The sequence below is a fragment of the Myodes glareolus genome, chromosome 6 (genome assembly GCF_982192425.1).
Source record: "Myodes glareolus chromosome 6, mMyoGla1.1, whole genome shotgun sequence".
Taxonomy (NCBI): Eukaryota; Metazoa; Chordata; class Mammalia; order Rodentia; family Cricetidae; genus Myodes; species Myodes glareolus.
Window position 1 is genome coordinate 103,359,882 of NC_142031.1, and position 25,804 is coordinate 103,385,685.

General features: G+C 45.9%; 1 protein-coding gene across 1 annotated transcript in view; it reads right to left on the reverse strand.

Moving 5' to 3' along the window:
- Positions 1-25,804, reverse strand: part of LOC148121923 (intraflagellar transport protein 172 homolog) — a 28,744-nt gene that overhangs the window by 435 nt on the left and 2,505 nt on the right. The window contains 20 exon segments of the mRNA XM_087907568.1: positions 75-172; positions 637-726; positions 1,414-1,558; positions 1,734-1,854; positions 2,069-2,147; positions 2,291-2,539; positions 2,748-2,825; positions 3,602-3,694; positions 3,919-4,012; positions 8,665-8,772; positions 8,969-9,105; positions 13,236-13,260; positions 13,262-13,401; positions 14,089-14,201; positions 18,385-18,470; positions 18,628-18,731; positions 18,923-18,976; positions 19,297-19,458; positions 24,322-24,417; positions 24,863-24,989. Coding sequence (XP_087763694.1) covers positions 75-172; positions 637-726; positions 1,414-1,558; positions 1,734-1,854; positions 2,069-2,147; positions 2,291-2,539; positions 2,748-2,825; positions 3,602-3,694; positions 3,919-4,012; positions 8,665-8,772; positions 8,969-9,105; positions 13,236-13,260; positions 13,262-13,401; positions 14,089-14,201; positions 18,385-18,470; positions 18,628-18,731; positions 18,923-18,976; positions 19,297-19,458; positions 24,322-24,417; positions 24,863-24,989 — 2,199 coding nt within the window.

Consider the following 25,804-nt stretch of genomic DNA (forward strand, 5'->3'; position numbering starts at 1 on the left):
GAGGAGGCCACAAGTCCTCAGCCCCATTCCTTCTCCACACTGATGCCTCAGCCCCATCCCTTCTCCACACTCACCGTTCAGCCTCTCGGTACTTGCCCTGCTTCTCCATTTCCTGGGTCTGGGTGATGTACAGCACTGACACATCCTCTGGCTGCATGCATTTCATTGCCAGCTGTGAACATGGAACCCAGAGGTTCAGGTGCCAGGCCATATGGAAACTCCGAGTCCGCCCAACAATCACTGGCATTTAGTTACTGCCACTCTCAGTCCAGGCAATGTCATGCCCATCAGGAGCCCATGAAGAGCTCCACTCTGCCGAGGCCTGAGAGACGGACATGTAGCACACGCTGCATTACCAGACCTCTGCTTACTCTACTGAGGTCTGCAGTGTAGGGGAGATGACAGCGCTATCAAGGGACCAGGGGCTTTGGAATGGTAGTTCAGAATGCCTGGCTTCCTGGTCCACAAGCTGAAGTGCGGGCTAAGGGACAGGATCCAAACTGTCAAGGCTGTATTTTAGTACTTTCTTAGCTTTCAGGGAACTAGTAAAGGAGGGGTATCGGAGATCAAGGAGTGAGGCAACATGGTGGCCACTAACGCAGAATTCTTTCCTCATGGACACTGCTCATTCATTACCTTGTGGGCTTGCTCCCAGCAGCCAGCCTGGGTGTACATGTCTATAGCATCTTTGGTCCGGTCTCCTTTGGTGTAGAGCTCCTCAGCAATCTGAAATTGCAAAGATGTCAACAGGGGTGGTGGAGAGCCTGGCCCACCACTTTGTAGTGATACTGCAGGAAAGATGAGTACAAGAAAATGTGTCTCTAGGAGAAACACTAGATCAAAGCAGGGTGTGTGTGTGTGTGTGTGTGTGTGTGTGGTGCACGTATGTGTGGTGTATGCACATGTGTTAGGCACACACATAAACACAGGAGCAAGAGCACAGAGTGTTAATTCTATTGCCCTCTGCCTTGTTTCTTTGAGGCAGGTTGGTCTCTGAAGCTGGAGCATGTGTCTTTTAGCTAGGCTGGTGGTCAGCAAGCCCCAGTAGGGCTTCACCCCCACAGCTCTGGGGCTACAGGCATGTGTGAGACCACATGGGTTCTCCCAGTTGCACACAAGTGTTCTCAACTGCTGAGCCACCTATTCAGGTGGAACTTAAAGGGCCTCACATTTCTGCCACATAGAGCAATCTACACTAGCTATGCTAGAGTCAGTCATGAGGAATCATTTGAGCTGGCACAGGAAAGGGAGCTAGAGATCATATTTGTGCCATGCTGGGATGATGGTAGGGACGTGATGGCTGCGCTCCAGCAGGAAGAGCTTGGTGAGCTGCCCCATATCTTGTTCTAGGGGACGTCCTTACTGCTCTGCACTGCACTGCTTCAGAGCTGCAGAAACGGGACTTCTCCTCACCTCATACTCCTGCAGAGACGCATAGTGCTGGGCCACACGAGGATAGTATTTAGACGCAGTGTTTCGGTCCTGGAGATCTAATATATAAATTGCCTTCTTCCACTGACGGGCACCCAGAGCAGCTTCAATTGCTTTAATGGAGCATCTGGCATAGTCAGGGAAGACATTAATATGTATGAGGAGAGAGGAGGATGGAAGAATAGAGACCCCAAGCACATCCTAACCTACATTCTGAGATCTCTTCCTTTAGGCCGTGCCATCCTCCTTCGCCCACAGTTTCTCATGTCATGCCCAGATCCCTGTGCCCTGTGCTGCCATACCTGGCTTCAATGTAGTGATTGATGGCTGCATCCAGCTGCTTCTGCTGCACCAGGTAGTCCCCCCAGGCCTCCTCCAGCCTCACAACCTCCACGGGGAAAGCCAGTCGCGCCAGCTCAACCACTACGAGGGACAGAAGAGGCACTTGGCTCAGAATCCCGGGGATGGGACCCAGGAAAACAGAACAGGGAGATGAAGTATGGACGGATGGGTGACAAGTGGAGGAATGCAGAGGAAAGAAAGCCAGTCAGCCTGAAGAGATGTCCCCAAGGAGATGCTGGGATACGGGGTGGGCAGGAGTGCACAGTGGTAAAGACAGCTGATGAGCACCTAGTACCTTTCATGAATGCATTGCCTTTACAGTAGCACTCAAGGGCCCGCTGTGGGTTTCAAATCTTCTCAAAGAGATCACCGGCCTGCCAACACATGATTACAATGAAACTCTGAACAAAGAGTCAGGAATCAGCTCCCCGAAGAAGGAATGCTGGCAGTCAGGGAGAGTTATGGACCCCCAGGTCTCCTTGGGTGGATAATGACCGGGAAGAGGCAGCCCACATACCCTTTCGTAGAGCTCCCCCTTGATGAGGGCCATGGTGATGTGTTCTACCAGCTCCGTGTTGGCCAGCAGCTCCTCGCGGGTCAGCACCAGCCATGCAGCTTTGGCAGGGAGCCCAGCCTTGAGGTAGAGGCTGATGGTTGCCGGCCCATCCCCTTGACTCTCCTGCAGTTCACCTGCTCGCTCCTCTTGTTGTGTGTCCATTAACCATTGATAGTAATCCCTGCGCAGCTTCTCCAGGGCTGGGTGTCCCTGGACATTACAGAGGGAGCTAGGGATTCCATGTCTCTTCTGCTCCTCTTCTGGGACAGTGTGGCTCCTCCCATTCCACCAATATGTTAATCCCTCACCTTATCAGCCAGCCCCAGCCCCATCCCAGATCCTATGGCTTCCTTAGAAAGACAGCTAAAATTGGTGATGCCAAGTCGTGAACAATCATGCAGAGAAGACAGAACAATACCTTGGCCTCGGCCACAGCGATACACTCATCCCAGCGGTGTAGCTCCTGGTACATGTCCATGGCCTCCTCCACTGCATTCTAAGGGTTAAGAGCATTCACACAAAAGAAATTGGACTCCGGGAAGGCAGACCATCAATACGTCCTGCTCAGACTGTCTAAGATGCCAGGCATGAACATACTGTGTGTGTGTGCATCGAAAACTGAACTGAGTGCTTTGCACATTTTAAGCCCAAGATCAACCACTGAGCTATGCACCTGACTCAGTGATAAATTTATTATAGACTACTGTGCTCCTTGTTTGCACAGGTACCCAGAGCAATTTATCTTAATGAAGGCTCCTCAGACTATGTGTTTTGGGTGCCACAAAAACTTGAATCTACCTTGTGCATAAAAATTGCAAAGACCAATAAACAAACAAACAAACAAACAAATAAATGAAATGAAAGGTTGCAAAGACACGTTCTGGAGTAGATAGGAGCTAAGATACTTTTTGAAAGGAAGAAGAAATTAAAACCAAAGAAGGATGTTTGCCTAGATAGAGACTAACAGAGGAGGCTGGGCAGTGGTGGCGCACACCTCTAATCCCAGCACTTGAGAGGCAGAAGCAGGTGGACCTCTGTGAGTTTGAGGCCAGCCTGATCTATAGAGCGAGTTCCAGGACAGGCTCCAAAGCTACATAGAGAAACCTTGTCTTAAAAAAAAGACTAACAGAGGAGAAACTGTAAAACCTAAAGAAGGCATGGGATGAACTCTCTAAACCTAAAAGTTCTCTCTCAACTTTTGGAAGTCTTGGTCTTTCATCGTTTTTCCCCTCCCAAATACCCTCTTCCATCCTGCTCCTCATCTCCCCTTACCTGTTCCAAGAAGATCATCTCTGCCAGTTTGTAGTTCTTTTCCAGCATGGCCAGTCGTGCTCGGACCTGATAGAAGTCAGTTCCTTCTCCACCCTATAGGGAAAAGGATGTTTGGTCATTCGGCACAGGTGGACACAGGAAGGCCAGGAGGACATGGGGGCTAACAGACTTGAGAAGCTTAAGATTTTTCAGGGACTTAGCAGCCTGAGGTTTCACAGGCAATTCCAAAGTGGGTAGGGTGGAAGCTAGAGAGGCTGGGAAAGTAGGAATCAGGAAGAAAACTAACAGAAACTCCAGCTTGGGAGACTGAATGAAGCAAGAGGACAATACTTGCATATTCCCTGATCTGCAATCTCATTGGTCTCATGCAGGAATCGAGCTTTTGCCACATGACCCAAAGCAGAAAAGCACCTGCAGCACAGAGGCAATGATACCAACGTTACATTAGTACAGGGCTGTCATTCAGTCACTGGTTCAACAAACAAGTAGTGGCATCTAGTGTGCGCCGACACTGCTGACTGTCACAGAAAGCCCACAGAGGCACAGGAAGGTAAAAGCCTTGCTCTCGGGGAGAGAATGAAGAGTAAAATGAGCAGCTGTCACAGGGGCCGAGACCACTAAAACTGGCTGGGACCAGAACACAAGAAGCAGCTAGTCACTGGCCAGGCAAAAATATGCTCACTGCTAAAGGGACAAGTCTGTTAAGGAGGGAACCAAGGGTTTTCTCGTTGAATTCCAGGCTTGCCCTGTAAGAGGGAATTCACATCTGGTGCTGTAAAACTGGCCCAGAGTCTGTGATCGAGAAGTCACAGGCCCTAGCTGGGAAGTGACTGCTGTTACTTTTTGCTAAATGCACATGATGTGCTCACCAGACCGCCTTCCAAATAATTACATTTATGCCCTCGATCAGTGCTGTGGTCAGCATTGGTCAGAGGAGCTTCTTTGTGTAGTGGCAGATGTAACTGCAGGGATATAACTGGTCAGAATAATGAGGGTGGGGGACTGTTGAATGCTTAGCCTAAAATGGCATATATGTATCAAAGTTCAGGGGACATCATGGAAGAGGGAATGGGAAGAATGTAAGAGTTGGAAGAAAGGGAGGATGTTGTCTTCCAGGTATGACATGGCTCTGCCATGTGGGGACTGACATAGCCTGTTATGGGGATGGAGACACTCAAGAGGCCCCAGCCCTCCCTCAGGATCTAAGGGCAGTTAATGGTTGGTGGGGGAGGGAAAGACACTTCTTTAGTGGTGTGGCCACTGGTAAGGTGCCCACACTTCTATAAGCAACCCCTCACCCACCCATGCTCCTGTAAGCAACCCCTCACCCACACCCCTGTAAGCAACTCCTCACTCACACCCCTGTAAGCAACCTCTTACCCACATCCCTGCTAGCAACCCCTCACTCACACCCCTGTGAGCAACCCCTTACCCCCCATGCTCCTGTAAGCAACCCCTTACCCACCCATGCTCCTGTAAGCAACCCCTCTCTCACACCCCTGTAAGCAACCCCTCACCCACCCATGCTCCTGTAAGCAACTCTAAAAGAAACTCACAGAATCATTAAAAGCCAAAGGTAGCAGAGGGGCTGGCTGGGAAGAAGGGGATCAGAGGCAGTGAGAGGGGACAGGAGAGGGAAATGCGGTGAATATGGTAAAAATGAATTACACACCATAAGGAAACTCATTAGTGTATATGCTTAATCTATGCCAATAGAAAAAAAAGTTAAGGGAGTTAGTCATGGCAAGACATGGCAGAGCGGATGGCTGTGCAACACACGCCCAGCAAGGATGAGGAGGGCATGCTCAGAGCCAAGGGGTATGATGTGGCTAGAAACTGCTGGGCGAGCAGATAACTGGCCTAAGAAAGAAGCAGAGGCAAATACTTGCACCCCTGGCCACAGTAAGCATTCTAGGCTTTATATGGAATATAAGAGTAAACTACTGGAAAATTCTAGGCAAAACCAGTTACACAACACAGCGGGTTTATGGTTGTTGTTTTATGTATAGGGTCTCATGTAGCCCATGCTGGTCATGAACTCATTATATAGTCAAGGAGTTTCTGATCCTTCTGCCTCCACTTCTCAAATGCTGAAATTATAGGCATGTGTTATAATGTCTTGCATATGTGGTGCTGGGGATCAAAGCCGGGCGTCACGTGTGCTAGGCAAGCCCCAGGCTTCTAATTGATAGTCTTTTTTTAAAAAAATAATATTTATTTATTATGTATACAGTATTTGGCCTGCATGTATGCCTGCATGCCAGAAAAGGGCACCACATCTCATTACAGATGGCTGTGAGCCACCATGTGGTTGCTGGGAATTGAACTCAGGACCTCTGGAAAAGCAGCCAGTGCTCTTAACCACTGAGCCATCTCTCCAGCCTCTAACTGATTGTCTTAAAAATTATTTCAGTTATTGTTTGTGTGTATGTATTACATGTGAGTGAATGCAGGCATGCCTGTGTTATGCTGTGCTTGTGGAGTTGATTCTCTCCATCTACTGTGGGTTCTGGGGATTGAACGCTCATCAGTAGTAGGCTTATGCAGCAAGACCTTTTAACCACTGAGTCATCTTGCTGGTCCTATATTGATGGTTTAAAAAAATGTTCATTTTATGTGTATGGGCATTTTGTCTGCATATATGTCTATGTTCCATGTGGTCTGTACACCACATGCATGCCTGGTTTTCCCCAAGGCCAGAAGAGGGCATTGGATCACATGGACTGGAGTTACAGAAGACTATAAGTTTCTAGGTGAGTCCTGGGAATCGAATCCTGAAGAGCAACCAGTGCTCTTAACTGATGAGCCATCTCTCTAGCCCCTTAGTTTAAAAAAAAATAGGTCAAATGTCATGGCACAGGTTTTTAAACTAAGCACTGGGGAATCTGAGTAGATCACTGAGTTTGAGGTCAACTTGGTCTACACTGTGGGTCCCCACTGTGTGATGGACAGATTTTGAAGGACAAGGCTAGCATCAGTAAGGCTAAGGAAGAGGCTTTTGTACGACTGAGGGTGGGAGATGCTGGTGATCTGCACTGGTGGTTGTATGGCCAGGCCAGATATCAGACTTGGAATATGTGTGAAGACTAAGACCTAAGCTGGGATGTAGCTCAGTTGGTTGAGCACTCTAGTGTTCACTAAGCTCTGGGTTTGATCCCCACCACTGAATAAACTAGGCGAGGCAGTGCAAGCCTGCAATCTCAGCACTGAGAGGAAGAGGCAGGAGGATCAGAACTCCAAGGTCATCCTTGACTATATCTGAAATTTGAGGCCAGCATGGGCTACATAAGACTTTGCTTAAAAACAAAATCTGAAAAAACAAGACAAAAAACAAGGCTGGGGCTGGAACAATGGTTTAGCAGTTAAGAGCATTTGTTGCTCTTGTAGAGGACTAGAGTTTGGTTCCCAGCACCTACAAGGCAGCTCACAACCATCTGTAACTCCAGTTTCAGGGGATCTGATGCCCTCTTCTGACCTCCATGGGTGCCAGGCATACATGGGTACCTATGTAAAGCAAAACAGTCATACATGTAAAAATAAAATGCACCTTAAAAGGTAAAAAGTAGACAAATAGAGAGAAAGAGGGAGGGAAGGGGGGAGAGGGGGGAGAGGTAAATAGACAGACAGACAGACAGACAGACAAGGTAGGACTTGCAGCAGTTTACATGGGGTCGAGGGAGGAGGCGTGTATATGAAAAAGCTCAAACTGTTTCTGGGAAGCAGCTGACATTACTGAGCCCTTACATCTAAGTCTTTTGCAGATTTTCTTGTTCTTCACCACCATTACCATTGTCACTCTCCTTTCTAATACTGTGTGGTAAATGCTGTCATCAGTGCCCCCAGTTTATATGAAGAAAACCAAATCCCGGGGTTGGAAAGGATGAATGACCTAAGTGTATACAAGATGAAAAGTTGAACCAATGTTTGATCTCAAGGAATCTGAGATCCCAAATGTGTTCATTACCTCTGTGCCACACCCAGGAAAGAGGTACGTTTAAACAGAGGTACGTTTAAATTGCTTGGACAGGCTGCAGAGATGGCTTAGTGGTTAAGAGTGTGTACTGCTCTTGCAGAGGACCTGAGTTCAATTCCCAGTACCTACATATGAAGGTTCACAACTGCCTGAAGCTCTTGCTCCAGGGGAATCCTATACCTCTGGCCTCTGCAGGGACCATCATTCATGTGGCCATACCCACACATGGACCCTCACACAGACACATGTGGCAGTGTAGATGAAACTGCCTCCCACAGGCTCAGATGTTTGAAGGTTTGGTCCCCAGGAGGTAGAACTGTTTGGAAAGGATTGGGAGGTGTGGCCTTGTTGGAGAAGGGGTGAGGGTGAGGCTTTGAGGTTTCAAAAACTTTCTGCCATCTCCAGTGCTGTGTTTGCTGGTTCCAAGATGTGAGCTCTCAGCTGTCCAGGCCGCTATGCCTGCACTGCACCCATCATGGATTCTAACCCCATGGAACTGTAAGCTCATTTCGTGCTTCTTTTATAGGCTGCCTCGGTCACGGTGTTTTGCCACAGTAATAGAAAAGTGACTAAAACACACCCAGCTCAAAGTAACTAAATCTTAAAAACATAAAAACTTTAAATATATAAACAGTAATAATACAAACAAGAAACAACCTGTTAAAGGAGAACTTTGTAAAGGAGAAGCTAAAACATTAGGGCATATTCATATTAGGGACGGCTCTGCAATCAGGAGTGTGTACTGCTCTTGTGGAGACTGGAGTTTGGTTCCAGCACCTTTATCAAGGTGGCTCATGACTGCCTGGAACTCCAGCTCCAGGAGGTTCAACACTCTCTTCTGACCTTGGCAGGCACTGGCACTCATGTGCACAAACCCACACATTGATATTCTTACTCACAGAATTTAAAACTATTTTTTAAAAGATGCATTGATCTAGAGTAGGAGGGTGTTTGCAGTAAGTGCACCGGGGAAGCTCATACTGTTGGTGGGGTGTGTGGGGAGCAGTGCCCACACACAGGACAGAAGCAGCCCATAGGTGACTACCCACGGGCCTCCTAGTTGCCAGCATTCAGTTCCATGCACTCTCACCTCTCAGCAGTGTGGAGCTGCCTTGCCTCCAGGGCCAGTTTGCTCAAGGTTTTCCACATTGCCTCTGTTTCTGGGGTCATATCCAGGGTCTCCAAGAAGGCTGTTGCCCTTGAGGGGGAGGGAAGAAAGCACAGGAGTGAAACAGGATCTTGAGGAGCAGAGAGGAACCCTGGTGCTGTTGGGGTAGCAGGAGGGGGAAAGAAAGGCTCCTCCCATGATTACAGGGCCCCACTGAGCAGTCACTGCAGGCGTCCCCTATGCCCAAATAGGCTCACCACCACACTGGTTGTCAGCAGCCTCTCACCGGGTGTAGTTGCCGTCATCGATGGCTGTTCCAAACTCAACCAGGCCCTCTTCCAGGGTGTAGGCCACAGTCATCACACCTTTGGTCACCACCACCTCTGTCTTCCCTCCACCTCGCTCCAGACCTACAACGTCACCCTGCACAGTATACAAAGAGTGGCATCCAGTTCTTCAGTTGTAAACAGACTAAGGGGTGTGTATGCACGCACAGACTGTGGGTGCTCATGTGACTGCGTGTGTCCACATGACTGTGCTTGTACATGTGAGCATGCCAGAAGACACACTCGGGTGTCATTCCTCAGCTGCTTCCACCCTTTCTTTCTTGAACCAGGATCTCAGGTTGGCCCTGGAATTTACCAAGTAAGTTGGGCTGAGCCCGAGGGGTCTTCCTGTCTCTGCCTCTCCAGTTCTGGGATTTAAGTGTGTGATGCTTCACTTTCTTGCTGAATGTTCTGGGGCTCAAACTCAGGTCCCTCTACTGGAACAGCAAGCACTTTACCAAACGAGTTATCTTCTCAACTCTTAGATTGATATTCTTTCTAAAGTATATTATTTTGTCGGGCAGTGGTAGCACACACCTTTAATCCCAGTACTCAAGAGGCAGAGGCAGGTGAATCTCTGTGAGTCTGAGGCTATCCTGGTCTACAAAGTGAGTTCCAGGATAGCCAGGGCTGCACAGAGAATCCCTGTAATATGTATCTATATAATTACTTTTTCACATTTATTTATTAAGCATGTGTTTGTCTATTCATGTGGGCTCTGAAGACTGAACTCAGGTCATCAGGCTTGGCAACAAGCACCCTTATCCATGGAACCATTTCCCCAGGTCCCAGACTGAGATATTCTTGAGGGTCCTTCAGTTAAATTACAACTTGAACCTGAACCCAGAACATACTTTTTCTTTTCATGCACTACTCAGTTCAGGTGACGAAATCACTAAGAATGTTCCCCACCTCTATGCTACCCATCCCTCTTTAAAAAAATTAAAAAAGACAAACAAAACAAAACAAATCAGTAAAATGACATTTTTTTCGCCAGGCAGGTGATGGCACACGCCTTTAATCCCATGATCTCTGTGAGTTCAATGCCAGCCTGGGCTACAAGAGCTAGTTTCGGGACAGACTCCAAAGCTACAGAGAAACACTGTCTCGAAAATCCAAAATAAATAAATAGAAAATTTTAAAAAAGAGAACAGACAGAAGAGCAAAGGCCAAGAAGTTAAAATCTGAGCAGCAGGAAAGGGGGTGCTGCTCTGAAGGTGAACACATGAATCCGAAAATGAGCCTCGGGCCCTTCAGCACGTGGATGGGCTGAGCCAGAGTCTCATGAGTAAACCCGGCCCCCTGTTCTGTAGGGCACCAAAGCAAGTGTAGTACAGCCTTAACATGGATTCTGACTGTTACAAAAGCAAACAACCATCTCAGCAGGAAAACAAGTAGAGACTGCCTTCAGAGTGACTTGTGGGTGTATGCGTGCAAGCACACGCAATATAACACAACCAGTATGAAATAATAAACTGTAATTATAGACAATAATTTTAGGTCTTTAAGCATTTTAGATATTAAAAATAGCAATTATAGATAATGCTTTATAATAAAATTAAATATTACATATTTGAAGATAAAGATGACATGGAAAATTAACTAAGGAAAGACTGGAGTGGCTGGGCACACCGGAAAGATAATCAAATCAAATCTTATGGGAGTGAAGCCTGTGACATTGAACAAGGACAAGTTCCTCTTGTGGCATAAGCAGCAGACAAGGAAAAGAGTGAGCCCGTGAGCTGAGGATGGATCTGAAGATGTCATCTAGAATGTTCATGGAGCAGGAGACACAGAAGAAGCTGGAAAGGCAAACAAGATGGAACAAGAAACGAAGCATATGCTGAGTTAGAATTCCGGGAGAATGGCAACAGCATTCCGAGAGAGTGGCTGAGAAGTTCCCAAGACTGAGAGCAATGTGTATGTTCGGAACTACATGAAACACAACATATGCTGCGTGGGATATTATTTAAATTCATGTAAAAAGGCCGGGGTACAGCTCAGACTAGAGAATTCACTTCTAATGCACAGGTTCAGTCGCTAGCCATCCACTGCAAAAACAACCCCCAAACTCTCTAACCCGATGGGTGGCCTGTGATTACAGTCCCTGCCTCTAAAGAAATTTGAGCCCCGAAATTTGAGGCCAGTCTGTGCTATATGGCAAGACCCCTTCATGAGGAAAAATACTATGTACAAAAATTGTAGTCAAGTGTCAAAACATCCAAAAAAAAAAAAGAAACAAAAAAACAAACAAGTAGGTTTTAGGAGCAACCAAAGGGGCTAGAGTGGACAGCTCAGAGATTAAGAACACTGACTGTTATGACAGAGGGACCGAGCTTGGTTCCCAACACCCAAGATAGGCACTCACAGCAAGTGACCTGTAACTCCAGCTCTGAGGGATCTGGTGCCCTCTTCTGGCCTCAGAGGCACTGCACACATGTGTACAACATGTGAGTTATCTATTGGGATAACATGTTACAAAAAGCTAAGAAAAGTTAGCTGTCAGTCTGGAGTTGGGTACTGAGTTCCAAAGTGTTTTTTAAAACAAAAGCTAAACAAAGCTACTTTCATATTATCAAAACCTGAGAGAGTATAATCTTCCACTAAAGAGACCCTCACCAAAGGGATTTCTAAGTGATATTCTCCAGGCAGAAAAATAATTCCTGACGGGAGACCAATCCTGCAAGAAGAAAAAGTAGGAAGAAATGTGCTGGTGGGAAATCTAAGTTCTGTCCATATAAGGTAATAACATCATAAATCACGTGCGGTGGCCAGTGCTTGTGATACCAGCACTCAGGGAGGTCAGCCTGGGTTACAAGTTCCAGTTCCAGGTCATTCAGGGAGGAAGGAGAGGAGAGAAAGAACGAGAAATTGAATATGAATGACGCCCATTTTGGAAGTTTAAAAAAAATCTTAATAGCAAGGCATGGTGGCCTAGGTCGGTAATGCCAGCACTCAGGCACTTAGGAGGTAAAGGCAGGGGAATGGGAGGAGGGGAGGGAGTAGGAACTGGGATTGGCATATAAAATGAAAAAAGATAGTTTGTTTCCTTTCTTAAATAAATAAATAAATATTTTCTAAAAATAAAATCCAAAAACCAAAACCAAAATCAAACCAAAATAAAACAACAACAACAACAAAAACAAAAAACCCCACACACAAAAAAGAAAGAAAAACACAACAAAATAAAAAACCATCAAAACTAAAGAAAACCCTTTACTACTGGAAGCACAGTGGTAAAAACATGTGCAGTGTGCTTGAAGCCTGGGTTTGATTCCAGTGCAGCAGCAGCAGCAGCAATGAAGATTATCACTAAGAACTGGAGAGAAGGTTCGACAGGTAGAGGCACCTATTGGCCTACATTCACTCCCAGGACCCGCGTGGTGGGAAGAGCAGACTCCCACAAGTTGTCCTCTGGCTTCCATAGATGCATACACAAATACACAAAATAAATAAATGTAATTTAAAAATTTAAAGGTTAGAATGAAAATACTGTTCAACAAAGAAAAAAGAGAGGTAACCAAAGTCAAAGCCTTGCAAGGTCCTATATTACTTGTGGGGAGAGAAAGTTACATGGTAGCTAACTTGAGCCTTCCAGGGTCTGCATATGTGTGTGATATGTGTGAGTGTATATGGTGGTGTGTGTGTGTATGTGTGTGCGTGTGCATGCTATGTGTGTGGTATGTGTGTGGAAGATGTGTATAGTGTGTGTAGTGTGTGTGTGGAGGATATGTATAGTGTGTGTGGTGTGTGTGTGGAGGATGTGTGTGTAGTGTGTGTATGGTGTGTGTGTGTGTGTGTGTGTGTGTGTGTGTGTGTGTGGTGTGTGGTGTTGTGATGGGACAGTAAAGAATGTTTGATGTGAAATTTGAAAAAGGAGGGATTTTGAATGGCCAAGAACAAGAACAAGGATGATGGCATGGAATCATCCCTCCTACTGGGGTCTATCTTCTAGACTACAAAGAATGCCATATGGTGACTTCATATAGTCCCAGGGCCACTGGAATGTGGCCTCATCTCTAGGAACGCAATACAAGGTCAGGAAACGCAAGCAAGGATAATTCTGGAGGCCAGGCCAGTATGGGGAGGGGGGTGAATGTTTCGCTTGCCAGTTTTATCACAGCGATTGTGGGTGGTGGGTAGAGAACACCACACGGTCTCACATACTTCTCCTTGGAGTGCTAGTGAGTTAGAGCGACACACCTGGGCCTCCTGGTACCAACATACCCTGATAGAGGACATGGTGACTCTCAGGTGCCTCAATGTTGTACCACACACATAAGCTGTTTCGGTTCTGGGCTACCAGCACATCACTGCCGGGAACCCACTGCACGTAGGAGCAGAAGTTGAGGATCATTGTCTTGGAGCAGCTTTCAATATCATATAGATGCAGCTGGAGGAGGAGACAGTACAGTTAGGAGGGCGTGTGGTGATGTCATTTAGTTCTGCCCATTTTCCCCACGGTAAAATGACCCACCAGTCAGTTATGTGTTGAGTTGCCAGCCCTTGGAGCTTGTGCTAAGTTGGTATATCCTGACTGGTCGAGTATGAGATGACCAAACAAGCTACAACCTAATTCAAGGTATGGTAAGGTGAAGGTCAGACTATAGAGTATAGGTTCTTAGAGTAACCCTGGGCCAGATTAACAGGTAAGGCTACCAAACAAAACTAAGTGAGCTGACAGTCTGCAGTGTGTGTGGCTCTCACTGGAATGAAGCATCACAAGAAAAGTGAACCTTTGGTGATGCCACACTGACAAGAGACTGCATAAGTGCTAGGAGGGGCTGCTGGAGTCAGTGTCCATGCCTTCAGCTAAGTGTGGCTGAAGCACACTGCAGCAGTGGGATTGGGCAAAGGGCAGCTGGACCTGAGGAGGGGAAGCAGCTTCACGAGGACACAGCCTGTAAACAGTCTGTCAGGGTACCTAGGACAGTTTCTGACAGGGTATAGACTATCCTTGGTCCACTTTGCTATGCTAATGGCATATGGAACCAAGAACTTATGTCCTGCATTGCCCCCATAGTCCCTGGTAACAGCTTGTGGACCAGCCCAGGCCTAAAACCCTAGTAAAACCTCTCACGCGAAGTTTCCGATCCCTGAAGAGAAGCTTGTGCCCAGTCTCATTAAGTTCCAGCCAATCCACACGGCTCTCATGACTGATAGTACCAATGTTGTAGCCGCCAATCAGATCCACTGCAAAGAAGACATGGTAAGAAGAGCGAACCCCTCCATGTAGAGGGCTGCAGTTGGTCTCTAGAAGGCTGGTTTGATAATCATGTTGGGATTTAAGAACATTTTATCAGTTCAGGGATATCAATGGGGACTACAAATGACCAATATTGCACAATTTTTCTAAGATGCTTAAAAAACTGGGTCTTAGCCGGGCGGTGGTGGCGCACGCCTTTAATCCCAGCATTTGGGAGGCAGAGGCAGGCGGATCTTTGTGAGTTCGAGATCAGCCTGGTCTACAAGAGCTAGTTCCAGGACAGGCTTCAAAGCCACAGAGAAACCCTGTCTCGGAAATAAAAAAAACAAAACAACAACAACAACAACAAAACTGGGTCTTGCCAAGTGTGGTGGCGCCTACTTTTAATCCCAGCACGCAGGAGGCAGAGGCAGGTGGATCTCTGTGAATCTGAGGCCAGCCTGGTTTACCGAGAGAGTTCCAGGACAGTCAGGAACAGCTAAGGCTACACAGAGAAATACTGTCAATAAACTTGTCTAGAATTATAAATGTTTTACTTGGCTTTATAGGCAACTAGATAGAGGATCTCATGGAGAAATGGTGATACATGCTATAACCCAGTCCTCAGAAATCCGGGGCAGAAACAGTGGGGGTTTGAGGCCACGCCCTTCTATGTAGCCCAGCTCCAGCTGCCTCGTTTGACTCTGTCTTGAAAAGACAGTGAAAAAGGGTGACCGTGTTACTGAGTACCAGAGAGAGCTGATGAGTGAAGTGACCTGGTGATGTCACCCTGGCTGCGAGGAGTCACCAGAGCAATGGATGCACAAGTGAGACAATGGAGAAGGAAGCCTCTGAGGAGAGCTAGGCTCAGTGAAGCTCAGTGGCTCACACCCAGAGCTCAAGCCCAAGGCAAAAAGGCTGAAGCAGGAGGATGCCCAATGGGACCAGCCGGCACACAGACTGGTAACCTGGAGACATAGAAATTATGACAATAGACATGGTGACTCATCCCTATAATCCCAGTACCCAGGGGTCTGAGACAAGAGGCCCAGGAATTCAAAGCCAGTCAGGGCAACATGAGACCCAGCCTCCAAACACTGAAAAACAAAACAGTAACTAAAGCCAAACCAAACCAAGTAATGGTAGAGCTTCCAGGACCCCATAGGGACCCTGAAATAATATATAAAATTTGATATATATGCATTTTCCTGGGAAATGTCTATAATTTTCATCACATTAAAAGGGACCAGTGACTCAGAGGACCGATTGTCATTTTACATATATTGAAATGAACCCTGCGGCCCAAGCGAATGGACGGGTCTGAGGTCTCAAAGTTATCACCACCATGAGAATTAGCCCTCCTGGCCTACATATCATTCTCACTGCAGATACCCGCATTTCTGAGCTCAGATGTGAAATGTAATATTCATGAAATAGGAAACTATCTTAAGAAGAGACCCATATGTATACGAAAGCTTGATTTATGACAGGGATGGTATAACAAATTAGTGGGCTTTCAGTAAATGGTTAAACAGATGGAAAAAATAAAGTTAAAACCCTACCCACATCACATACAAAAATAAATTCCAGATGGAAAGCAAAACTTAAGAATGTTAAAATATAGGAGGGAATATGGGGAAAAGCTTTTAAATGAGACCTCCAAAATCAGCAATTTTTATTACTATCATTTTGGCAGCACTGGTGATTGAACACAGGGCTCCCATGCACTTCACCACTGAACTATATCCCTAGACTCAATTTTTTTTTGTGTGTGTTTTTTGAGACAGGGTTTCTCTGTGGCTTTGGAGCCTGTCCTGGAACTAGCTCTTGTAGACCAGGCTGATCTCCAACTCACAAAGATCCGCCTGTCTCTGCCTCCCGAGTGCTGGGATTAAAGGCGTGCGCCACCATCGCCCCCGGCTTAGACTCAATTTTTTAAACTAAGAATTAGTTAATTACATTTTTAGCTCTTTGTTTCTATTTTGCAAGGAGCGCAGGTGGGAGTCAGAAGACAGCTTGCAGGAGTCAGTCCTCTCCTGAGGGACTAAACCTGAGTCATCAGGCTTGGACCAGTGTCTTTAGAGGCTGAGTCATCCCATTGGCCCTTCAATTAATATTTAAAGGTGTGTGCTACAGGGCCCGAGTCTGATCCTTTAGACCCTCACAGTGGAAAGGAGGGATCTACCGCCTCGGTGTGTCTTTTTTTTTTTTTTTTTCCAAGACAGAGTTTCTCTGTGTACCTTTGGAGCCTATCCTGGAACTCGCTCTGTAGACCAGGATGGCCTTGAATTCACAGAGATCCACCTGCCTCTGCCTCCTGAGTGCTGGGATTAAAGGAGTGCGCCACCACTGCCCGGCTTCTCAGGTTGTCCTTTGGCTTCTACTTGAGTGCCATGGCATACATGGTTCCTCCAACTGGTTCCATTACATAAATAACTATAATAAATTTTTAAATGTCTCAATACTAAAGATACCTAAAAGAGCCACACATACAGAAAAAAAATCTACAATGTAAGTAACCATCAGAGGTTATATACGTAAGAATTTCACATCTCTAACAAAGAGACCACTTGACTTTCACAGTGCATAAGGGATGAGAAATTGGAAGTCACAGAAGAGAAATCCAGGTGATCAATAAGTAAATGAAATGGCATTGCACACACACCATGCATTTCAAGTCCTGGAGAGGATGTGCAAGAATAGGAACTCTGACTGGAGAGAAACAGACATTGATCGTCCTCTTTGGAGAGCAATGGGAGATTCTTAGTGAGGCTGAAGGCACAGCTGCTCCTCTATGATTCAGCAATTCTGCTCTAAACGTGGACCTCGGCAAGTAGCAGTAATGTGATTAAAACCACATCACACAACAACCCCCCCCCAAACAATTAGGGGTTGAAGAAATGGCTCAGTGGTTAAAAGTACTGACTGTTCTTCCAGAGGACCCAGGTTCAATCCCCAGCACCTACATGGCAGCTCACACCCACCAAGTTCCAGGAATCCCAGTGCCCTCTTTTGGCCTCCAAAGGCATAAGGCATGCACATGGCACACAGACACACATGCAGGCGAAATATCCATACAACTAAAATAAATAAACCTTTAAAAAATTAATACTCAGCAGGCTGTGGCAGCACACACCTTTCGTCCCAGCACACGGGAGGCAGAGGCAGGTGGATCTCTCTGATTTCGAGGCCAGCCTGGTCTACAGAATGAGTTCCAGGTCAGCCTGGGTTACACAGAGAAACCCTGTCTCAAATAAAAGAAAACCAAACCAAACAATGAAAAAAAACACAAAACAGACAAGCAAGCAAGCAAGCAAACAAACAAAAAACCCTCTCTCTAAATGCCCATGAGTAAGAGATGAGGTAAAAAAAACTAAATGTAAAAGCAACAAAAAGTTATGATTTAACAGAACTAGGCATGGGTAAGCAAGTATTAACAATATGTCATGACCATCAGCAGCTGAAATTTATTAACAATTATGTGGCAGGGAAGGATCTGAGTGCTTTATCTGACATAGGTGCTATCTTCGTTCACTCTGTGGGTGAAGACACTAAGAAAGACGAAGTAACTTTGGTAAGCTCACAGAGCAGTAAGTACGGACAGGGTCGCTGACACCAGCCCCATCCTTACAGACACACTATGTGGCGTGCTCGTCTCTCTACCTTCTGCACGATCCTAAGCTAGCCTCAGTTCTTCCTGCCATGCCTGGAACGTTTGGTGACAGAAATCATAAAGTGGAGATTCATAAATGAAACACTTGTGAAATGCAAATTACATTTCTATTGTTACTAGTTGCTAATAATAAGGGTTACTAATAACATAAATATAAAAACACAGCCCTTCCAGTTCTAAAGAGTCTAGGATTTGATGATGTCTAAACAGGAAAATTCCTAAATTTGCTGATAATTCTTCTCTGCTGTTCACAACTTGCTGACCCTAAGATATATGACGAGAGAACACGGTAATTCTATGGACAGGCCTTCTGATAGGTCTGAGCATGAATGTATCCATAGCCAGACACTTCATAAAGAAGGCATACCCACAGGGACTTAAACATTTCCTCTAACACTGTAAAAATGAGGTTACATATTTACCTAGTGCCTTTCAGCTTCATCACTGAATATGATCCCATGATACACACGTGCAATACAGGTATCTGTGTCAGTATTAAAGTTATAAAAGCATCTTACCTATAGCAATAGTCTTAATATCAACAAGATAAGCCAGTTTCTTATTATCTTCCATTCCTCGCTGGCACCTCTCGTTGATACGGACGCTGAAACATGAAACAACAAGGTAAGGTAAAATGGGCTTAGGCAGGGTCTTCTTGAGGGTTCTGAAATACCACACGGGAAAACATTTTTAGCCTGATCTGGGGACACACATTTTAGAAGTCCCAAAGGAATCCTTCTGGATTTCCAGGGTTCAGTTACCTGATGAGGTGAGGGTTCATGAATTCAGTGCGTACAGAACCCAAGGAGTCATTACTCCCATATTCCACCAGGGGCAGCTCTCCAGCATTGAAGATCATGCACACCTGGGGAAGAATGGAGGCGATGTGGAGAGAAGTGGGGAAGGGGCACTGTAGTTCACATGACCTCTCCCTGTTTTTTCCTGTTTCACCCCCACCCTTTACCTGCAGTCTCCCCATCCCTTGCCACTCACCCCTCTGACTAGAAGCGGGAATGGGGCTTAGTGAAATGGGGACAGGGAATCGAGGCTACTCACATTCTCATTTTCAAAGAAATATTTCTCATTGCCACCAGATCCCTGCCAGGCTATCTGCAAAGTGAGGAGAAAACGTCAGAGACGATGTAGACAATTACACAAGACAAGGTTGGAGGATGTCAGTGGCAAGGAAGAGAGATGACGTTCAGTGAGGCTTTGATGTTACACAAAAGGTGCTGTATCAGACTCTTGCCCTGATTCTCTTATTTCCGAGAGAAACAGCAGCAAAAACCAGTCTGACTGTGGAAGTTTATATTCCAGGAAATAATATCAGAATGGTATCTTTTGGGGAATCTTACTTCTTGGGGCCCTGCATCTTCAGAATTAGCAAGCCAGGACATCCCATTACCCACTCTTCCTCTCTCGGTTCCTACCTCACTGAGGCGATTAGTGTTCAAGTCTCCGAGCAGCAGCGTGTCCGATGTGTGGGCCACCAAGTACCGTTCCTTCCCCAGGATCTTCACCTCTTCTACCTCATAGCCATAGTGGGACTTGAGCACCACCCTGGTCCCTGAAGACAGGTTCTTCACTATCACCTGGGAAGGGACCAGTCCAACCCATCAGGCTTTCCTGGCGCAGGAGAGGAGGGAAGGTGCTCTGGCCCCTCACGCAACTCCAGGACACCTTGTTTCTCCCTCGGCCTAGGATGCTGTTGATAAGGACAACCTTTGCATCCACACAGGGGTTTGCTACCTAGGAAATACTTCCCCATGCTCTCCTAGGCTGTCCATGATTATTCGATTCTGAGAGCTCTATTGGGTAACACTAATCACTCTTTTTTTTATTTATAAAAGTTTATTAATTTATAAAAGTTTCCATTTCCGCCCCTCCTCCCAACACCCTTCCAATCCCCCCACTCCTTCTCCTCCTCCCTCTCCATCCCTAAGAGCAGTCAGGGTTTCCTGCCCTGTGGGAAGTTCAAGTTCCTCCCCTCTCCCTCCAGGTCCAGGAAGATGAGCATCAAAACAGACTGGATGCCCAAAATCCAGAATATTCAGAGGAAACAAGTCCCAGTGTCATTGTCAATGGCTTTTCAGAAAGACCCCGTGCCAGCCACATTCAGAGAATCAGGCCACATTCAGAGAATCTGGTTGGATCAAGCGCTCGTTCAGTCCCAGTCCAGCTGGCCTTGGTGAACTCTCATTAGATCAGTCCCCTTGTATCAGTGGGTGAACACACTCCTCATGGTCCTGCCTTTCTTGTTCATGTTCTCCCTCCTTCTGCTCCTCATTTAGACCTTGGGGGCTCAGTACAGTGCTCCAATGTGGGTCTCTGTCTCAATCTCCATCCATCAATGGGTGAAGGTTCCCTCTGGTCTTGCCTTCTTTGCTCATGTTCTCTTTCCTTCTGCTTCTCGTTTGGACCTAGGGAGTTAAGTCCAGTGTTCCAATGTGTGTCTCTGTCTCTATCTCCATCCATCGCCAGATGAAGGTTCTATGGTGATATGCAAAATATTCATCAGTATAGTTATGGGCCAAGGCCGGTTCAGGCACCCTCTCCTCTGTCCAGAGAACAATCTGGGTATCTCTCCTTGGACCTGGGATCCCCTTTATTTATTTATTTATTTATTTATTTTTATTTTTTTATTTTTTTACTTTTTTTTTCTTTTATTATATTTTTTTCAGTTTATTAAATTATGAAAGTTTCCATTTTCGCCCCTCCTCCCAACACCCTCCCATCCCCCCCTCCCCCTCCTCCTCCCTCTCCATCCCTAAGAGCAGTCAGGGCTTCTAGCCCTGTGGGAAGTTCAAGTTTCTCCCCTCTCCCTCCAGGTCCAGGAAGGTGAGTATCCAAACAGACTGGATCCCAAAAATCCAGTATATGCAGAGGAAACAAGTCCCAGTGTCATTGTCAATGGCTTTTCAGAAAGGCTCCTGGCCAGCCACATTCAGAGAATCTGGCCACATTCAGAAAATCTGGTTGGATCCCCTTTATAATCAAGTCTCTTGTAAACCCTAAAATTACTCCCTTAGTTGAGATATATACTTCCCTGATCCCATATCCATCCTTCCTTCCCCCCATCCTAATCCCCCGAGCTTTCCCCATTCCTCCCCTACTCCCTTCTCTCTAACCCTCTCCACTTCCAACAACCCTCCACCCCCCCCTTGCACCCGACGTTGCCTGGCATTCTTGTCTACTTCCAATCTCCAGGAGGATAACTACATGATTTTCTTCAGGTTCACCTTATTTAGCTTCTCTAGGATCACGAATAATAGGCTCAAAGACCTTTAATTATGGCTAGAATCCACTTATGAGTGAATACATACCATATTCCTCTTTTTAGGTCTGGGTTACCTCACTCAGTAAAGCGTTTTCTATGTCCATCCATTTGCATGCAAAAGTCAAGATGTCATTGCTTTTTACCGCTGAGTAAAACTCTAATGTGTATATGTCCCACACCTTTTTTAAGCATTCTTCTATTGAGGGGCACCTAGGTTGTTTCCAGGTTCTGGCTACTACAAATAGTGCTGCTATGAACATAGCTGAACAAATGCTTTTGTGGTATGATAGGGCATCTCTTGGGTATATTCCCAAGAGTGGAATTTCTGGGTCTTGAGGGAGGTTGACTCCCAGTTTCCTGAGAAACTACCACACTGATTTCCACAGTGGCTGCACAAGTTTGCATTCCCACCAACAATGGATGAGAGTTCCCCTCTCTCCACATCCTCTCCAGCATAGGCTATCATTGGTGTTTTTGAGTTTAGCTAATCTGACCAGTGTAAAATGGTATCTCATAGTTGTTTTGATTTGCATTTCCCTGATCGCTAAGGATGTTGAGCATGACCTTAAGTGTCTTTTGGCCATTCGAAGTTCTTCTGTTGAGAATTCTCTCTTCAGATCAGCACCCCATTTTTTAATTGGGTTAATTAGAGTTTTAGTGTCTAGTTTCTTGAGTACTTTGTATATTTTGGAGATCAGGCCTTTGTCTGATGAGGGGTTGGTGAAGATCATCTCCCAGTCAGAAGGTAGCCTTTTTGTCTTACTGATGGTGTCTTTGCTTTACAGAAGCTTCTCAGTTTCAGGAGGTCCCATTTATTCATTGATTCTCTCATTGTCTGCGCTACTGGGGTTCTACCTAGGAAGTGGTCTCCTGTGCCTATGTCTTGTAGACTACTTCCCACTTTCTCTTCTATCTGGTTCAAAGTGGTCAGATTAATGTTGAGGTCTTTAATCCATTTGGACTTGATTTTTTGTGCATGGTGATAGATATGGATCTACTTTCATTCTTCTACAGGTTGACATCCAGTTATGCCAGCACCATTAGTTAAAGATGCTTTCCTTCTTCCATTGCATATCTTTAGCTCCCTTGTCGAAAATCAAGTGTTCATAAGTTTGTGGGTTAATATCTGGGTCTTCTATTCGATTCCATAGGTTGACTTCTCTGTTTTTATGCCAGTACCAAGCTGTTTTCAATACTGTAGCTGTGTAATAGAGTTTGAAGTCAGGGATGGTTATACCTCCAGAAGTTCCTTTATTATATAAGATTGTTTTGGCTATCCTGGATTTTTTGTTTTTTCCACATAAAATTGATTATTATTCTCTCAAGGTCTGTGAAGAAGTTTGATGGGGATTGCATTGAATCTATAGATTGCTTTTGGTAGAATTGCCATTTTAACTATGTTGATCCAATCCAAGAGCAGGGGAGATCTTTCCATTTTCTGGTATCCTCCTCAATTTCTTTCTTCAAAGACTTAAAGTTCTTGTCAAATAGGTCTTTCACTTCCTTGGTCAGAGTCATCCCAAGGTATTTTATGCTATTTGTGGCTATCGTGAAAGGTGAAGTTTCTCTGATTTCCCTCCCTGCTTCTTTATCCTTTGTGTATAGGAGGGCAACTGATTTTTTGGAGTTGATCTTGTATCCTGCCACATTACTAAAGGTGTTTATCAGCTGTAGGAGTTCTTTGGTAGAGTTTTTGGGGTCGCTCATGTATACTATCTTATCGTCTGCAAATAACGAGAGTTTAACGTCTTCCTTTCCAATTCGAATCCCCTTGATCCCCTCATGTTGTCCTATTGCTATTGCTAGAACTTCAAGCACTATATTGAAGAGGTATGGGGAGTGTGGACAGCCTTGTTGTATTCCTGATTTCAATGGAATGGCTTTGAGTTTTTTTCCATTCAGTTTGGTGTTAGCTGTCAGCTTGCTGTAAATAGCTTTATAATATTTAGGGTTGATCCTTGTATCCTCAATCTCTTCAACACCTTTATCATAAAGGGATGTTGAATTTTGTCAAATGCTTTTTCAGCATCTAATGAAATGATCATATGGTTTTTTCTTTCAGTTTATTTATATGAGGGATTACATTGATAGATGTATGAACCATCTATCGTATGTTGAACCAGCCCTGCGTCTCTGGGATGAAGCCTACTTGATCATAATGGATAATTTTTCTAATGTGTTCTTGAATTCGTTTTGCCGAATACTAAAAATTGTAGTATTTTACACTAAAGACTCTTTACTTATGAAGACAGAATACTATATATCGTTACTGTTATATAGTCATGTTCCTATTATTATCGTTATTAGATCATCATGTGGCTAAGATGACCTCCAAATGGCCATCCTCCTAAGTGCTAAGATTTTCTTTCTTTTTCTTCCTCTTCTACTCCTGATTTTTTTCTCTTTTGAGACATGTAACCCTGGTTGGCCTGAAACTTGCTATATAGACCAGGCTGGCCTCAAACTCACTGGCCACATACCAGACCACAATGTCTCTTTAAAAAAAGAATTTGAATTACGTGTGTGGCTATGTACAAAGGTGAGTGCAGGTGCTGACAGATGTTGAAAGAGGGTGTTACATCCCCAAGGCTGAAGTCCCAGTGATTGTGAGACACTAACATGGTGCTGGGAACTGAACTTGTGTTCTCTGTGAGAATAGTAAGAGCCGTATCTCTGGCCCTGGCACGATGTCTTACAGATAAATTACCTTTGTACTCTCAGTCCTTAACAGATCTAACAACAGTAGAGAAAGGATAAATGTTTCTGGAGAGACTGGAAAGATCCAGGAACAAATCGGTAATAAACGCCAGGGAAGGGAAGTGGGAGAGTGAGACACGTGTCTCTGGGACAACAGAGTCCTGCGGCATTACAATTTGCCCATGATCCTGCTCATCCACAACTCTAGTGGGTGGCGCTGAGGACAGCTTCACAGGGGAGTTACAGGCGCCAATCCCTGTACTCTTGAGCCTAGTGCGTAAACTTTGCTTACAATGGGTAATAACAACTACGTAGCAGGAGGGTTGCCAGAAGTTGTTCTGACACATTCAGTTCCTTACGACAACTCTGCCAGAGGGAGGAAGGTTAAATGTGACACTGTGGCTGTGGCCAGCAGGTGGGGGAAATGTAAGAACAGATGAGCCATGAGAGGTCTCAGCATGATAGGCCATCAGCTGCTCACCTGGCTGGGTCCCACATACGTCAGTTCAAATTTGTTCTTGTAAATACTCCTTCGGAGGCAGCAGTCAAACTGTTCCACCCCACCACAGAGGGTGCCCTGAGAGAGAGAGAGAGGGACAGCATGGAAGGCAATGCACGGCGCACTGGCTGTGGACGGCACTGGCTGTGGATGGCATCTGGATATACCCACAAGACCTCAAACCTCAGTGTCACAATCTAGACAGAAGTGGCCAGCAAAAGGGTGAGCAGGTTTTGAACATATCAGAAAAAAAAGTGGCAATCCTAGGACTTACAGGGATCACATGTGGGTTGGCAATGAGGGAAAAATCAGGCTGTCCTGGACAAGCCTGTCCCTCAGGGCCTTCTGGAAAGTCTAAGTTTCCCTTTCCTGCCTTTAACAGTATTTTTTAGGTTGAAGTCACAAGGCAGCTGGAGTTCTCTTGTGTCAGAGTAGAACGACTCCCTTGGCACAGGGAGTATTTTATATTTTACTGTAGTGTGGAGACAATCACCAGTACAGAAAGGAGCTCCTAATAACACACCGCACAGAGCCGGGAGCCGTCCCGCCTCCACGCCAAGGCTGTGAGGGTGTATAAGTTGGCAATCTCCTTGGGTTTGGCCTCTTCCCAGATACTTCTTCGAGGACTCCAGTTGAACAACCGGAGTCGAGAAAGGTAAAGAGTGAAAACAGGCTAGTACTAATAGGGAAACATCTCACTCTATCAGAAAGGGAAGCAAATGCAAAAGGGCAGACCAGCGAGGCAGCCTAACAGGAGGGGAAAAGGTGCGGGGAGTTGAGGGAGTAGGAGTGAAAGGAGCAGGTAAGAAGATGGATGTCAGGTGTGGTGGTACACGCCTGTAATGGCCAACAGGTGAGAGGCAGAGGCAGCAGGATCACTGTAAGTTTGAGGCCAGCCTGGTCTACCTAGTGAGTTCCAGGCTAACTGGGGCCACATAATGAGACCCTGTCTCAAAAACCAACAACAACAGAAAGGCCAGAAGTAGAAACAGCAGGACAGCAGGACAAGTGAGGCAAACAGACTGCCAGGAGTGGGAAGAGGAAGAAACAAAGTGTAAGAGGCAAAGAAGGATGGAACCTAAGGAGACACGCAAGACTGGAAAAACATAAAGACAGACAAAGAGGAGACCTAACCCTAACTGCTTGGCTGTTTCTTTATTCATTCACCAAACGGCGGCTACGTTACAGACCATGCCAGTGCAGGCACTGGAGATGAAGGCTACTCAGCCTTCTTCTCAAACTACAACACAATGGCATAGTGGGGACGAGGCAGGGAGAAACTGGGAACGTGATGGCCTCTGCTGTGGAGTCCAGGCTGAGGCAGCACAGCGCATCCTGAAGCTGCCAGCATGCCAGCAGATGACAATCTGAGAATCCCTTTCAACACACATTGCTTCTGTCCAGGTTCCCGCTGCGATTCAGAACAACTTGGCTAGGGCAGAGCTCACAGAGAAAGTAGAAGATA